Source organism: Indicator indicator, chromosome 1, assembly GCF_027791375.1.
Source record: "Indicator indicator isolate 239-I01 chromosome 1, UM_Iind_1.1, whole genome shotgun sequence".
Classification (NCBI taxonomy): domain Eukaryota; kingdom Metazoa; phylum Chordata; class Aves; order Piciformes; family Indicatoridae; genus Indicator; species Indicator indicator.
In genome coordinates this window covers 17,540,559-17,556,993 of record NC_072010.1, presented here as the reverse complement: position 1 = coordinate 17,556,993, position 16,435 = coordinate 17,540,559, and the positions used below count along the sequence as shown (strand labels likewise).

Here is a 16,435-nt window from a genome sequence, read left to right as displayed (position 1 = left end):
GTAAGAATTTCCATATTAAATTATACTTATTTTGCAATGATGTTTGAACCATTTTATAAAGCCTTACTGAAATTCTAATCAAAGGGGAGTTGAGATTCTAATAAAAGGGGAGCCCTCACTGTATCTTAAGCACACACAGTGCTTTAAAAAAATTGCTTCTGAATAAGATCAATTCCAAATTACAGTGAGTGCTTGAAGCTTCACTTTACAGACAGGGGTTGCTACCCTTTGTTGAGGTTCACTCAAATAAAGCTTTTGGGATTTGAATCATTTTTCTTTTTTAGCTTTTGTTTCATAAAACGGTTATATGTTACAAATTATAAATTAATTTATTTGGGGGTTGTGATGTATATTGCTTTGTATATTTATCTCTGCTAGCTTGAAGTTTGCTGGAGGCAAACCGAAAACTTTTCTTTGGAGTGAAAGCAATTCTGAATAACTCTTGGAGTTTAGTGCTGTGAGTCAGAGCAAAGCGAGTGAGTCATCTTACAGTCGTAGATTTAAAAATAGTGAAAAAAGGGAGTTAAATTTCTATAAAACTTGAAGGTGTTTAGGGTGATGCATGTGTACTGGGGTGAATGTAGCTTCCAACAGAACAACTCTGGTTACATTGTAATTTTAACAGAGAAGCTATATAATCATAAAAGCATTGATATTTGAGCTGATTTATAGTCTCGCAGCTAGCCTATTTTATGTGAGAGAAAAGCATGATCAATAGATTTACAGAGGGGCTGTTACTAACATCTTTGTGGGTGTTACCTCCAACAGAATTTTACACTGAAGTTCTTGGGTAGAATAGCAAACCAAAGATTCAATGAAGGACTGTAATTTTCACTCTTATTTCAAAGTCAGTTTAACATCAGCAGATGTTTTGGGTGATATTTAATTCAGTAACAGATTTCTAGGGAGTACATTTTTTAAAGAGCTCTCTGTACCATCTCTGACTTCCTGCATAATAATTTTGCTTCTTGACTGAAATGTTTTTACTTTAGTTGGTGCAAATTTTGCCCCTGATTTGATATGCTTTTATTTATGTGTAGGGATAGGTTAGTTTGCATTTGTGGGTAGTGATCTGCTTCTGAATGCAGAGGGTCTTGAGGGAATGGCCTTTCTTATAGCAAGATGTTATGAATATATCAGATTTGCAGATCAGTTCTGATCTTGTTCTGATGCTTGTTACAGAAAGTACAGAGTGATCATTTTAAAAGATGGACTTGAATATCTGTGAAGCTGTTTCTATGTATTTTGTCAGTTATTATAGTTAGTGTAAAAAGAAAAGATAAAAATATTAAAAGCTATCCTGGCTTACTTACAGTTTTGTTTCTATAACTAGGTATTCCTGAAATTTGTGACCTATTCTTGGAGAAGTGTTTGAAGCAGGGATATATCAAACATAAACCTGATCAACTAACTGTAAATCAATATGAACCTGGACAAGGTATGTTTATTTGTCCTTCAAAAACGTTGGGCTCTTTCCCTGGTTTAACCTTTGTAGGCAGCTTGGTGCTACATGGCCACTTGCTTATTCCCCATCACTGAGAGAGAGGAGAGAATCAGAAAGATAAAAGTGAGAAAATTTGTGGGTCGAGATGATGACACTTTAAGGTTTAAAAAAAAAAAACACAAAAAAAAAAAGGGAAAGGAAAGAAGACAAAACAAAAAAACCAAGTGATTTTAAATAAACACCACACAACCAAACAACTGTTCACTACTTGTCAAGCAGTGCCGGTGCTGGAGTAATGGCATCCCCAGTATAATTCTCCCGTAGCTTTGTTGCTGAGCACAGCATAATATGGTATGGAGTATCTTGTTGGTCAGACGGGGTTGGCTATGCCAGCTGTGCCCCCTCCCAACTTCTTGTGCACCTCCAGCCTACTCACAGGTAGATTGGTATGAGGAGCAAAAAAGTCCTTGTCTCTGTGCAAGCACTGTTCAGCAATAACTAAAATATCTGTGTTATCAACACTGCTTTCATCACAGGTGTAAAACATAGCATCATACAAGCAAGATACTGTGAAGAAAGTTAACTTTATCCCAGCCAAACCAGGACAATTTAAGTGAAAATCAGTAGAAAGTATCATCTAAATGTGATAAGGTGTAGGGACCGGATTTAAAGACCTGTTTAGTGTGTTTCTTCTGTGACCAGAAATACTTAGAATAAAAACTGAAGTCTTCATACTGGTTTCTGAATTTGGGAGTTTGTGTTTAGAAGTACAGTTTCTGATACCACTGTTATGGAAATTGGTGGTATTTCTGAGTCCAAGGCTGTAACACAGAAACTAACCATAAAAAGGTAGAGGAATAAATAGCCATATAATAGTCAAGTGCATTTTGTCACACCAAGCTCTTCTTGCTCCTTATACTGTGCATATAGTCTACAGGAAATGGCTCTTGCTGTTAGTATACATGGTACAATGTTAATATCTGTGATATCACAGAATCATAGAATCAGTCAGGGTTGGAAGGGACCACAAGGATCATCTAGTTCCAACCCCCCTGCCATCACCAGGGACACCTCACACTACATCAGGCTGGCCAGAGCCTCATCCAGCCTGGCCTTAAACACCTCCAGGGATGGGGCCTCAACCACCTCCCTGGACAACCCATTCCAGGCTCTCACCACTCTCATGGGGAAGAACTTCTTCCTCACGTCCAGCCTGAATTTCCCCACTTCCAGCTTGATTCCATTCCCCCTAGTCCTATCACTACCTGATATCCTAAAAAGTCCCTCCCCAGCTTTCTTGTAGGCCTCCTTCAGATACTGGAAGGCCACAAGAAGGTCACCTCGGAGCCTTCTCTTCTCCAGACTGAACAGCCCCAACTCTTTCAGTCTGTCCTGGAGAGGTGCTCCAGCCCTCTGATCATCCTCGTGGCCCTTCTCTGGACACATTCCAGCATGTCCCTATCCCTCTTGGAACAGGGGCTCCAGAACTGGATGCAGTACTCCAGGTGGGGTTTCGCCAGAGCTGAGTAGAGGGGGAGAATCACCTCCCTTGACCTGCTGGCCACACTGCTCTTGATGCAGCCCAGGATCTGGTTGGCTTTCTGGGCTGCAAGTGCACATTGACAGCTCATGCTGAGCTTCTCATCCACCGGCACCCCCAAGTCCCTCTCCTCAGGGCTGCTTTCCAGCCAGTCACTGCCCAGCCTGGATTTGTGCTTGGGATTGCCTCGACCCAGATGCAGGACCCTGCACTTGGTCTTGTTGAACCTCATGAGGTTGGCTTGTGCCCACCTCTCCAGCCTGTCCAGGTCCCTCTGGATGGCATCCCTTCCCTCCAGCATGTCTGCTGCACCACACAGTTTGGTGTCATCAGCAAACTTGCTGAGGGTGCACTCAATGCCACTGTCCATGTCACCAACAAAGATTCTGAACAAGACTGGTCACAGGGCTGATCCCTGAGGGACTCTGCTTGTCACTGGCCTCTATTGGGACATGGACCCATTGACAGCCACTCTTTGGGTGCAGCCATCAAGCCAGTTCTTTATCCATCTCGTGGTCCACCCATCAAACCCATGTGTCACCAGTTTGGAGACCAGGATGTGGTGCGGGACAGTGTTGAAGGCTTTGCTCAGGTCCAGGTAAATGACATCAGTTCCTCGCCCCTCATCTATTAATGTTGTGACCTGTTCATAGAAGGCCACCAGGTTTGTCAGGCAGGATTTGCCCTTGGTGAAGCCATGCTGACTATACCTAGTCACCTCTTCACTATTCTTCTATCTCAGTAGTGCCTCCAGGAGAATCTGCTCCATGATCTTACCAGGCACAGAGGTGAGATTGACTGACCTGTAATTCCCTGGTTCTTCCTTCTTACCCTTTTTGAAAATGGGAGTAATGTTTCCCCTTGTCCAGTCCGTGGGGACTTCCTCAGACTGCCAGAACTTTTGGAATATAATAGAGAGGGGTTTAGCAACCTCATCTGCCAGTTCTCTCAGTACCCGTGGGTGTATCCTGTCAGGTCCCATGGACTTGAACACTTTCAGGTTCTTCAGGTGATCACAAGCCTGATCTTCACTTATGACGGGCAGTTCTTCCTTCTGGTTCTTGCCATTAGCTTCCATGACTGTTCCAGGAGTGTGGTTGGAGGCCCTTGCAGCGAAGACTGAGGTAAAGAAGTCATTGAGAACCTCAGCCTTTTCCAGGTCACTTGTCACCATTTCACCTGTTTCCTTTCTGAGGGGGCCCACACCTTCCCTAGTCTTCTTTTTACCATTAATATTCCTGTAGAAATTCTTAGTGTTCCCCTTGATCTCCCTGGCTAGATTCAATTCAAACTGTGCTTTGGCTTTCCTAAGCAGGTCTCTTGCTGCTTGGGCAGCCTCCTTATGTACCCCCCATTCCAGCTGTCCTTTCCTCCACTCCTTGTAGAGTTTCCTTTTAAGTGATAGCATGTCCAGCAGCTCCTTGCTCATCCAGGCAGGCCTCCTAGCATTCTTCCCTGCTTTCCTCTTTGTTGGTATACATTGCTCCTGGACACAGAGGAGGTGATCCTTGAATACTGACCAGCTGTCCTGGGCCCCTCTTCCCTCTAGGGCTTTGTCCCATGTCACTTTGGCCAGCAGATCCCTGAAGTGATCAAAGTCTGGATGCCTAAAGTCTAGGATTATAAGCTAAGAATACGTCCTCCTGGTTGCCCTGAGGATCTTAAATTCAACTGCTTCATGGTCACTGCAGCCAAGGCTGTCTCTGAGCCTCACATTGGTTACCAGCCCTTCCCCGTTGGTGACAACAAGGTCCAGCATAGCACCTTTTCTTGTTGGTTCCTCTACCATTTGGAGGAGGAAGTTGTCATCTATGCAATCCAGGAACATCCTGGATTGCTGGTGATATATTTGACTCTTACGTGTGATGCAAGCAATGCTCATTATTTGAGCAATAGGAAATCACTCTGTTTCTGTAATCTTTCCTGTACTGGAGATATCTGAAGAGAAATTTACTTCTAATCAGACCTCTAGGGAATAAATCATATGCTGTGCCTTTTGCTAAGGTCAGTCATCAAGGTTAAGTATCTGGATTGCTTTCTAGAGTGGATATTCATTTGTCCTTCGGAAAAAAGGGCTACAGCTTCTCTTGCAGAATTTATGTCGGACAGCTAATACAGTGTCTGCCAAACAGGGTTCTGAAAAGCTAATCCTATTTGTTTACGTATCCGACAGTCTGTTAAATTCAGACAGCCATGTACTTCTGGCTGGGACATCAGAGGAGATTAGTTAGAATAGTAGATTTCAATCAAGAACAGAAGCATTAAAAAAAAAACAAAAAAAACAACAAACCAAAACCCACAAAAACCCTAATGCAAAATACCTTTTCAGTGTAAGTTGTAGGATATGAATGAATGTAGAGTGCAATCAGATTAATACCTTCAGTATCTGTGTTCTGAGCCAGATTGTTACTGGAAATTATATTTGAAGTTTTAAAATCAACTGTGACTTTGGGTAACCAAGCCATAGAGGCAACACTTAAGACACATTAAATAAATTTGGTTTTGAGAGGACTTTTCAGGTCTTAATAATGTCTTAAGTTGTAGATTTATACTTGAAATTTATTTTTCACTATTGAATACTTAGGTGACTGTCTCTTACTATGTACTGCATATATAAACTGCAAGTAGGTAGGTCAGCCTGGTCTTGGTTGAATGGAGTTACAACATCAGTGGATAAGGGAGGAGCAACTGATGTCATCTACCTGGACTTGTGTAAAGTGTTTGACACTGTCCTGCATGACATCCTGGTCACCAAATTGGAAAAACATGGACTTGAGGGACAGACCACTCGCTGGGTAAGGAATTGGCTGGATGGTCACACTCAGCAAGTTGCAGTCAGTGGCTCAATGTCCAAATGGAGACCAGTGACAAGTAGTGTTCCTCAGCAGTCAGTACTGGGACCAGTGTTGTTTAATGTATGTCAGTGATATGGGCAGTGGGACTGAGTGCACCTCAGCAAGTTTGCAGATGAGATCAAGCTGAGTGGTTTGGTTAGCATGCTGAAGACAAGGGATGCCATCCAGAGGGACTTGGAAAGGCTTGAGAGGTGGGCATGTGCCAGCCTCATAAAGTTCAACAAAGCCAAGTGCAAGGTCCACACCTGGGTCAGGTCAATCCCAATCACAAATGTAAGAGGAGTGAGGGGTGGCTTGAGAGCAGTTTTGAGGAGAAGGACTTGGGGATGTCGGTTTATGAAAAGACCTAAGATGGCAATGTGTGCTTGCAGCCCAGAAACCCAACCATACTCTGGGCTGCATCAAAACAAGTGTGACCAGCAGGATGAGGGAGGTGATTCTCCCCCTCTACTCTGCTCTCATGAGACCCTACCTGGAGTACTGCATCCAGGTTTGGTGCCCCCAACACAAGAAGGGCATCAAACGGTTGGAGTGGGTCTAGAGGAGGGCCATGAAGATGATCATCAGGCTGGAGCATCTCCCCTATGGGGACAGGCTGTGACAGTTGGGGCTGTTCAGCATGGAGAAGAGAAGGCTCTGGGGAGACCTTATAGTGGCCTTCCAATACCTGAAGGGGACCTACAAGAAAATTGGGGAGGGGCTTTTTACAAAGGCCTGCAGTGATAGGATGAGGGGGAATGGATTGCATCTGTAAGAGGGTAGATTCAGGCTGGATATTAGAAATAAATTCTTTGCAGTGATGGTGGTGAGACATTGGAACAGGTTACCCAGGGAGGTTGTGGATTCTTGCTCCCTGGAGGTTTTCAAAGCCAGGTTGGACAGGGCCTTGAGTCACCTGGTCTAGTGGAAGGTGTCCCTGTCCATGGTAGAGGGGGCTGGAACTAGATGATCTTTAAGGTCCCTTCTAATCCAAACCATTCTGTGAACTGTCTGCATGATGTTGAAGTGAGCAGTCAATGCTCTGTTGGACAGTGAATTACGCTGATTTCAGTGTGGATCTGAAGGCAGAATTTCAGTGCTTTGTACTAAGACAGAGACATGAGCAAACACAGATACGCATCCTTCATTTGTAAGTCTCCGTGATTTTCTATCAGGTTAAATGCTGACCTCATGAAACATTTGTATTACTTTCACTGAAGCTAATGGAATCCAGAATATTTACATGTGGAAATAATAAGGATGCTTTATAGGCCTGACTGATACTCTTAAAGTGTTTTCAGCTCAAGAATTTCATAGCATCCAATATGAACATTTGCTTTTAATAAGCAAATATAACTGCTTTGGTTTGGATTACATAGGAGTTGCTCTGTCTGTCTGGGCCTGTGATGGTGTCAAAGACAGGTGTAGCTGACGTTCTTCCACACTGTCTGCTAATTTTTCTCCATGGCTGACTACAGTTCCCCACCGTGTGGTGAGATCTTGCTGTTGCATGCACACTGCTTTTTCAGGACTCAGTGTTAAAATTGTGGCATGAGCTGCAGAGAATGGCAGTTTATTTCAGATCTGCTAATTGGAAAGAAAAATGTTAATGAGATGATTTTAAATTGCTGTCCTTTTGGCTGGTCTCAGCTATGTGTGTTTATTCATGCCCACACAAACAGATGTACTACTGGGGGGTTGGCCTAGTGATGGTGTGTGGCGTTCTGAGAGCTACAATGCAGAGACAGGGTTTGACCCTGGCAGTGCCTGAGTTTGTGATAGTAGGTCTTAATTCTGCAGCTGAGACCCTTAGCACAGTCATTTGGTTAGCAATAGAGACTCCCTTAAGATGATTTCTTCTCTGTGAAGAGAGTGAGGGAGAAATGCATAATCATGGAGGAACTAAGGCCCAAAATCACTTAATGTAGCATAACTGTTAGTATTAAGTGCTAAACCGCCTATGATGAGAACATGGTGATTTCTGGTGCTCCCTGCAGGAAGGAGAGCATTTGGAGTCTTTCAGAGGGTGAGTGAGGCCTTTGGGTGCCCTGAACTGCCTTCTAGAGATTTCCAATGATTATACAGACTGCTTATGTTAAATAGCTGCATCTAATCTGGGCATGTAAATCAGGCAGTAGTCCTTAATTTTTTTGGAAGGCAAGTTTTGTTTGTTCAACTATACATCCCAGTTTTCTACTTAGACATCTGTGGAAATAGAGCTTGCTAAATAGGAATAGCACTCTGTACTGACTTCTTGGTTGTTTTTTGTTTGTTTGTTTGTTTTTCTTATGCAGGAATTCCTCCTCATATTGACACACATTCTGCTTTCGAGGATGAAATAATCTCTCTCAGTTTAGGAGCTGAGGTATACCTAATGTTTTTATGTATTTTGATGATGCTTCACTGACGAGTTTAACTTTTATGTTTTTTAAAGAAGTTAATTTGATTTTTCTGTGGTGCCTGTTCACACTTGTCTGAGTTTAGTATCAGGCATGTAAGGTAGTGTGATATGCTAATTAAATAAGTAACTGCAATGAGATGTCACTGGAAGATTTGACAGTGATACATTGTTTTTAAATCTTAGCATCCAGTTCTCTGTCAGTTGTCCTTCATTTTGTATTCACAGAGACGCAATGGTTGGAAAAGATCTTTAAGATCATCAAGTCCAACAATCCTGTTTATGCTGCTACTTCCATTTTTCCCTGTGTCATCTTCTAGTCTGCATAAAAGTCCCATTATTTTTATATTCAGTGCATACACAGTAGGCTGATGTTACATGCAGAAGGTCCAGCCAAGTCTGAACCCTGCTGAGCTAGTTGTGGTGTAGACAGAGGTAGACATTGATCTCAAGAGTTTCCAACATACAGCGATGTAGTCAGTGAGTAGGAGGGGAAGTGGAAAAACAGTGAACTATCATGAAGTCATGCCACATATCAAGAGTAGGGCTGAAAACAGTCCTTACTATCTAGTCCTTGGTGCTTAGAATCATAGAATCATAGAATCAGTCAGGGTTGGAAGGGACCACAAGGATCATCTAGTTCCAACCCCCCTGCCATCGCCAGGGACACCTCACACTACATCAGGCTGGCCAGAGCCTCATCCAGCCTGGCCTTAAACACCTCCAGGGATGGGGCCTCAACCACCTCCCTGGACAACCCATTCCAGGCTCTCACCACTCTCATGGGGAAGAACTTCTTCCTCACGTCCAGCCTGAATCTCCCCACTTCCAGCTTTATTCCATTCCCCCTAATCCTATCACTACCTGATATCCTAAAAAGTCCCTCCCCAGCTTTCTTGTAGGCCCCCTTCAGATACTGGAAGGCCACAAGAAGGTCACCTCGGAGCCTTCTCTTCTCCAGACTGAACATCCCCAACTCTTTCAGTCTGTCCTCACAGGAGAGGTGCTCCAGCCCTCTGATCATCCTGGTGGCCCTTCTCTGGACACGTTCCAGCATGTCCATATCCCGCTTCAATCAGTGCCTTTACTTACACGCTTGCTACAGCTGTGCCCATCTATGTTTTACAAATTTAATGTTACCTTCTCTATCTTAAGCACTACTGCAGCAAGTCTTTGCAGTTTGGCAAAGGGATGGAAAGTAATATAAAAAAGCCCTGGGTTGAGATAAGGAGTTTAATGAGATGATACAATACCAAATTACTGTAGCCCGTTTTGCAGACAAAGCACAGCAAAAGCAGAGGCAGCAGCAGAAGCCAGCAATAAAGTGTCTGCCCCACCCTTCAAGCCCTCAGTCAGCACAGCAGAACAGACCCACACCCTGAAGCTGGAAGCAGCAACCAGAAATGAGAAGACTCTCATGTTACACTCTGAACTTAAGTCCCATGAGACTGCTTCAGACAGCACTTCCATTTTAAAGCTGACATGACATCAGCAGATTCCAGCATAGCCAGCAGGTCGGGGGAGATGTTTCTCCCCCTCTACTCCGCTCTGGTGAGACCCCACCTGGAGTACTGCATCCAGTTCTGGAGCCCCTATTACACTTAATGTAGGATCTGGAGGTGCTGAATCATGTCCAGAGAAGGGCCATGAGGATGATCAGAGGGCTGGAGCACCTCTCATGTGAGGACAGACTGAAAGAGTTGGGGCTGTTCAGTCTGGAGAAGAGAAGGCTGAGAAGGCTCCAAGGAGACCTTATTGTGACCTTCCAGTGTCTTAAGGGGACCTACAATAGAGCTGGGGAGGGACTTTTTAGGATGTCAGGTAGCAATAGGGCTAGGGGGAATGGAGCAAAACTAGAAGTGGGTAGATTCAGATTGGATGTTAGGAAGAAGTTTTTCACCATGAGAGTGGTGAGACACTGGAACAGGTTGCCCAGGGAGGTGGTAGAAGCCCCATCCCTGGAGGTTTTTAAGGCCAGGCTGGATGTAGCTCTGGGCATCCTGATGTAGTGTGAGGTGTCCCTGCCCATGGCAGGGGAGTTGGAACTAGATGATCCTTGAGGTCCCTTCCAATCCTAACAATTCTCTGATTCAGTTGGCTGAGCCCATGGCAATGTTAAATAGTGTTTGCCTATTATCTGCCCCTGAGGTTCTTTCTCCACTAGTAACACATCTCAAATTGCACTTTGTGCCATTGCCATCTTAAGTGATACTTTGCAAAGTCTGAGAATCAGACTTTCCCCTGGTGGCAACTGAGTTTATCCAGTGACAAAGCATTTTGTGATATTTTATTAGAGGAATCATTTTAAGTCTAATTTGTTTCCTCAAACTTGAAAAAGGAATAGATATTGCCATGTGGCATATGTTCCTTTTAAATATAAACGTTCTTGAGAAGAAAATAAGGACATGATTCTTCACAATATTGCATTTACCTTGCATCCGATAACGTGTGGCAATCCAAATTCTTACATTTGTATGCAATGAGGTGGAAATGTAGGTGTGAGATTAGCTTTCCTGTCTGAGTCACTTGGAACAATTTTGTTAAAAGACAGAGAAACCAAGTGGCTCAATTTCGTTCTAGTTGGTGCAATATATTGCATTATAGGGAGTTTACAAGACAGATTATATTTGATTTAAAGGAGAAAAACCTCACTGTTATTTTGTACTTCTACCTAGCAGTGAGAACAAGTGATGTGTGTTGTCCCATAATACGCCAGGAAAAGTGAGGATTTGGGGCTAGTCTCCTGGGAAATTGCAGAGTAAAGTGAGACTCGCTTATGTGGTGGGTTGAAAGTTCCCCCCCAACATTAAATTGCCAGACCAGCTCAGTTGGAATTAAATGAAGGTGTATTTATAAGCAAAACTACAATCTAAAATGGAGTGCAATGAATATGTACAAAATATACAATATTTACATATACTTACAGGTATTTTAAATTTCTAAACATCACAAGAACCCCTGTGGACAAAACCAGGGGAGCCAGCAACAGCTTCCCCTTCCTGGCTCCCTTCCTGCCTCCCCCCCTACCTCTTCCCCGTACACATGGTAAAGGAGAGAAAAGAGCAGGGAGTTTTTTTTTTAGATACTCAGCCACAACAAAGAACACAGCCAAGGTCACCGAAAGCCAGCAGAAAGCCAGAGTTAGTGTCTGCTAGAGCGAGGAAGCCAAAAAGAGAGAAAGGTAGTTTACCTATCTAAGTTTTATGGCAGATATCTGTCTAATGGGATTGTTTAGAACTTACTGTTATTTTCCTTTTTACACCCAATAGTGATTTATTTACATTCTACCACTTTCTGTTCAAGATCACTGCATCCTTTCTTATAGGAACTGATACACCAAAAATATTAATCAGTATCAATTTCAATGTTGAGTTATTGAATACAGCTTTCTTTAATTTGAAGCTGTCATTGTAGAAGTGATTTTTGTTAAGCTTAATGGCAAACCATTTGAACAATATACTGCAAAACAGGGGTATTCTTTTCTGTTGAGAATTCTCTGTTTTAATTTGAGTTAGGTGCTATTTTCAGAGCCTCCATTTGGTGTCTCTAAAGATACATAATTTGACAGTATTTCATTTTAGGAGCCTGGATAAGTTTGAGGCTGTCTCAGAAAATCCTAGTTAAATCCAGTGTCAAACTTCCTTTTTCAGGAGTTTGATCACTATTTCTGTTTCCCACTTTTCCTAATTTGCCATTTTAAATACTGTCATGTATGGCTTGACTTATTAGCATTTTATAAATTTGGAGGTGGCATTTCTGTAATGAGCTAAGTAGTGCTATGAGCATATCCAACCTGTAAAAGAATTTTCCCTTTCTGGCGGCAGATCTTTCCCCAAGAGAACAGCTAGTGACACCCTGCAGTCCCTCCTTGTCAGCATCTGCTCAAGACTGCTAGGGACCACCCACTGCTTAGTGCATTATCAGAGGGTGAAGTGCAATCATGGCTTTTGTGAAGGGTGAGTTGTATTGGCACCATACTATGATCTATGTTGTTCTGTCCCATCTTCCTAATATCCAGCCCTGATGTGGAAGCCCCAGGATTGGCTTGTTCTTGTTAGCTTCTGCTAGTCTTACTCTGCTTCCTGTCCTTGTGCCTTGGTCTGGCAGAAGGCTGGTATAATCACTGGGAACTGCTGTGATGCTCTGGCAGCACCCCTGGCCTAATGTCTGTGAAAGGGAAGCTTCAGGGGTTTGAGTAGATTTGTGACTCAGGATTAAACAGTGGGGCCATGCATGGATCATCCTTGTCCTCTGCCTAACTTCAGTTCCTTGTGTCTTAGCCTGCAGGTATTACTGCCTTGATCTTATAATGAAAAGCCTTGATTCTTTTAAGCATTGAAAGCACAGCAATGTTACAAAGAAAAACTCCACTAGACCTTTTAAAATATGACTGGTGATTGTCCTAGAACTGATAGAATGAGGGACACCACTACAGCTCATCTTTCAAGATGATAATTGACCATTTACCCTGCACTTTTGCTTCTTACTTCTTGATCTGTTTCTAATTTTGGTTAACAAAAAGAAATGAGTAGCAGCTGTAGCACCAGCTGTTTCTGTAACAGCTGCTTGAGGGATTTTATCAGAAGCCTTTAGAAGGTCTAGATTGTACCCAGCCTTTGACAGTTAGCTCCTGTTTCATGTCGTGTATGATCTCTAATGAGACAGGGAGGCACTGCATGTTGTGTTAACTTTGTAGTCACACTCTTGTCTTATCTGAGTCATAGATTGTTGCTGAGTCATAGATTCATAGAGTCAGTTTGATTTACTGTTTACATTTACATTGTTTTATTTCTCTTCCATGGGAAGGCATCTTACCCATTTCAGGAATTACTCCTGTAGTGGCTATACCAACAGTTTTTCACAGAATCAATCAGGTTGGAAAAGACGTTGGAGATCATCAAGTCCGACATTACCTAATACCTAACACCTCCTGACAACTAAACCACTGCTCCAAGTGCCACATCCAATCTTTTTTTGAACCCCTCCAGGGACGGTGACTCTACCACCTCCCTGGGCAGCACATTCCACTGGCCAATTACTTTTTCTGTGAAGAACTTTCTCCTCACCTCGACCCTAAACTTCCCCTGACACAGCTTGAGACTGTGTCCTCTTGCCCTGCCACTGGTTGCCTGGGAGAAGAGATTAATCCCAACCTGTCTACAACCTCCTTTCAGGTAGTTGTAGAGAGCAATGAGGTCTCCGCTTAGTCTCCTGCTCTCCAGGCTACACAACCCCAGCTCCCCAACCTCTCCTCATACAGCTTGTGCTCAAGACCCCTCACCAGCCTCGTTGCCCTTCTCTGGACGTAGAATCATAGAATCGAGAAGGTTGGAAGAGACCTCAAAGATCATCGAGTCCAACCTGTCACCCTAAACCTCATGACATGTTCAAGTACCTCAGTGTCCCACAGGGACTAAATTTATAATTTTATACTAGATTTACATGTTTTCTTCATTGAAAGTGCTGTTTAATGTTTCAAAACTTACTGAAGAGCTTCTCCATGTGAAGAGCATCCTGAGCACCACAAGTTAAAGGCATCAGGCTTCATAAATGTGCCTCTCCTGTTTATATTTACTCTGTATAAGGATGTTCTCTGTTTTTCTTTCTGTCCATGTCATACCATAATGTACCATCATCGAGCTTGCATCAGATAAAAAATCATCACAATTAAGAGAGAACCTCCTGTTCATGTAATAGAACATTGAATTGTGCCCTCTGAGACAAACAACAAAGCGTGCAACTCTTCATGGGAGTATTTATAACAGTCTTGCTGTCGTGTTTTGGGAAAGGTGAATATTCAGTGAACATATTGTTGTGAGTTACTTTAATGTTTGTAAGGATCTTGAAAACCCGGTGTTCATGTAAATTATTCAGAGGGAATCTTTGCTGCAATACATAATCACCTCCTTCCACAGCCTTGGTTGTTTATATGCAAACTCCTGTTTTAGTCAAAGGTAATAACAGCAAGGCATTCTCTGTGTTGGACTAATGCAGACAAACCTGTATTTCTCAAGTGCTGTACGAATCTGCTGACCAGTCTTGATATGTACTGAGATACTACAGCATTTGAACAGAATTGCCCCAGACCAATGACACTTGCATTACTTTTCTAGAAGCTTAGTGGCAGTAATTTTTTGAGAAACAAGACAGCAACTTGGAGATCTTACCTTCTCCACTACCTTCTGAGCTGCATGGTAGGAACAGAAATAAAGCTAACCTGTGTCAGAGCCTGTATTTTTAAATTTTATATCTAAAAATGTTCTTTTTTCCCCCCTTCTCTTTCATATTGGTGAGAGATTATAGTTTCCAGGTGCCTCTTTTTATGAGTTCTCCCTGTGGTGAGTCTCCAAGTCTGGCATTTACTACTAGTGAGCCAGTACTGGGCAAGTAACTGCAAAGCTTTGTGTCCTGTTCTCCTTTTGTTGCATACATACCAGCCTTCCTTCATCTCCACAGAATAAAGAAACTTGTCATCTGCTGTACCTTCCCATAAAGCTGTTCCCCGCTATGCAAGGCCTAATAAGTCCTAAACTGGCTAGAATCCTACTTCATTGCTGAGGAAGTAAGTTTGTAGTAGTTTGATCACTGTGGGATTTCTGATCTGCAGAATATACTGGTGACTTGCTGAAATATTTCTCCTGGGTCTGCTAGAATGGGAATTTGCCTTACTTGATTCTTCGTAGCAGTTTTATGTTTCTTGCACATTGTCCTTTATTTTGGCTCCTGAGAGGGAAGACAGAGTTGTGGCTCCTCCTGGTTTATATTACTTTGCTTTCTTCCTAGTCAACAGGTTGCTCTTTCTAGCATCCTGTGTTTTCTTTGAGTTGTTGGTGTTGAGAAAGGGAAGTGGGAATAATGTTAGTCTCCTAAACTCCTCTGGACAGTTGCATCAGCAGTGCATCTGAGGTGAATGTGGAAAGAGACAAATGAAATTGCAATTAGGAAGAATTTGAAAATGAAATCACCTCCTGGAGATACTGTGAGAAATGTCATACAGTTCCATTTAGTTTTCTCACGATTGCACCAAAATCCTCCTGTGAGTGAAACACTTTCTAAAATGTTTGAAGTCTGCAGTAAGGCTTATGATTTTCTGACCTGTGGTCATAGCTGCTAAGTAATGAAGGCAAACTTCTGCATCATTCCCATACCAGCTTGATTTTTGTTTGAACAGAACCTGTTGTCTCCAGGCTATTTGCTGTTTCTGTAGTGTGCTTATTTTGTATGCTGAGGCAGCATCATTTCATTTCCAATTCTCTGACGTCTGGCTGTTGTGGCTTTACTGTGACGCACATACAGATAGGGAATTTTTCAGTGCAAACAAACATTTTCTAAGAAGTGTCTTGCTATTGCATAGCTATTGCTAGAGATTTCTAATTGCTGTTCTTGTGGTAGGAAATATATAGATGGATAAAAATCTTGAAAAAAAACCCCATGATGATAAACCATATTGTTCTTTTTAAACTGGAACATCTCTTTTTCCCCTTTTTATTCCACTTCACTCTCCCCATGTACCTTTCATTATGATACATTAACTACTTTTCATTGGTGGTGAAATAGATTAGCTGTTTAAATGTGAAGCTGCTATTTATTCCTGTGAAAAATGTAATCATTGCAATAAAAGAAAATAGAGCATTTAAATTTAGATTTCAATTAATAATTTTACAGATGAAATTATTTTTGAGTCAGATTCTGGATTGTCATTCTTGAAATACATATCATTGTGGTTTTTATTGAAACTTTTGTATTGTTTGAGTAATTAGTAATTTCTTTATTTTGTAAACATAATTTTTAATTTCTGTGAGAAGTTTATCAGTGTAAGTTATTCCTATTCCCTATGTTATTTTTAGAAGATCAGTTCATGAAATGGAATCTTGGTGTCTGCCACAAATAAACAGCAACCAGGCTGAACTCTGGGGCATTAAAGACTCGTTATATTTAGCTGTTGCTTTTCAGCTGTACTTCAGTTCTGGAATATAATTAAGAAATCTAATTTCATTAGCCAATGATGTCATCTTTATTGTCATAGGAACCTATTTTAAGACTTTGGCAAGTTTAATGTAGAAATTAAAACTAGTCAGTAATAGGAATAATAGTCACAAGTAGTCTATATAAGAAAAGAAACAAGCTTAAATTGTTAAGCTCCTGCTACAGTGTATCTCTCTTGGCTTTTAACTGGATCTTTAAAATTATACCATGAAGTGTAGCAAATAGGGTTTGGA

General features: G+C 42.1%; 1 protein-coding gene across 1 annotated transcript in view; it reads left to right on the top strand.

Moving 5' to 3' along the window:
- Positions 1-16,435, top strand: part of ALKBH8 (alkB homolog 8, tRNA methyltransferase) — a 53,159-nt gene that overhangs the window by 11,262 nt on the left and 25,462 nt on the right. The window contains exons 6-7 of the mRNA XM_054390348.1: positions 1,334-1,438; positions 8,113-8,183. Of these exons, the coding sequence (XP_054246323.1) occupies positions 1,334-1,438; positions 8,113-8,183 (176 nt within the window). The remainder of the gene's footprint in view (positions 1-1,333; positions 1,439-8,112; positions 8,184-16,435) is intronic.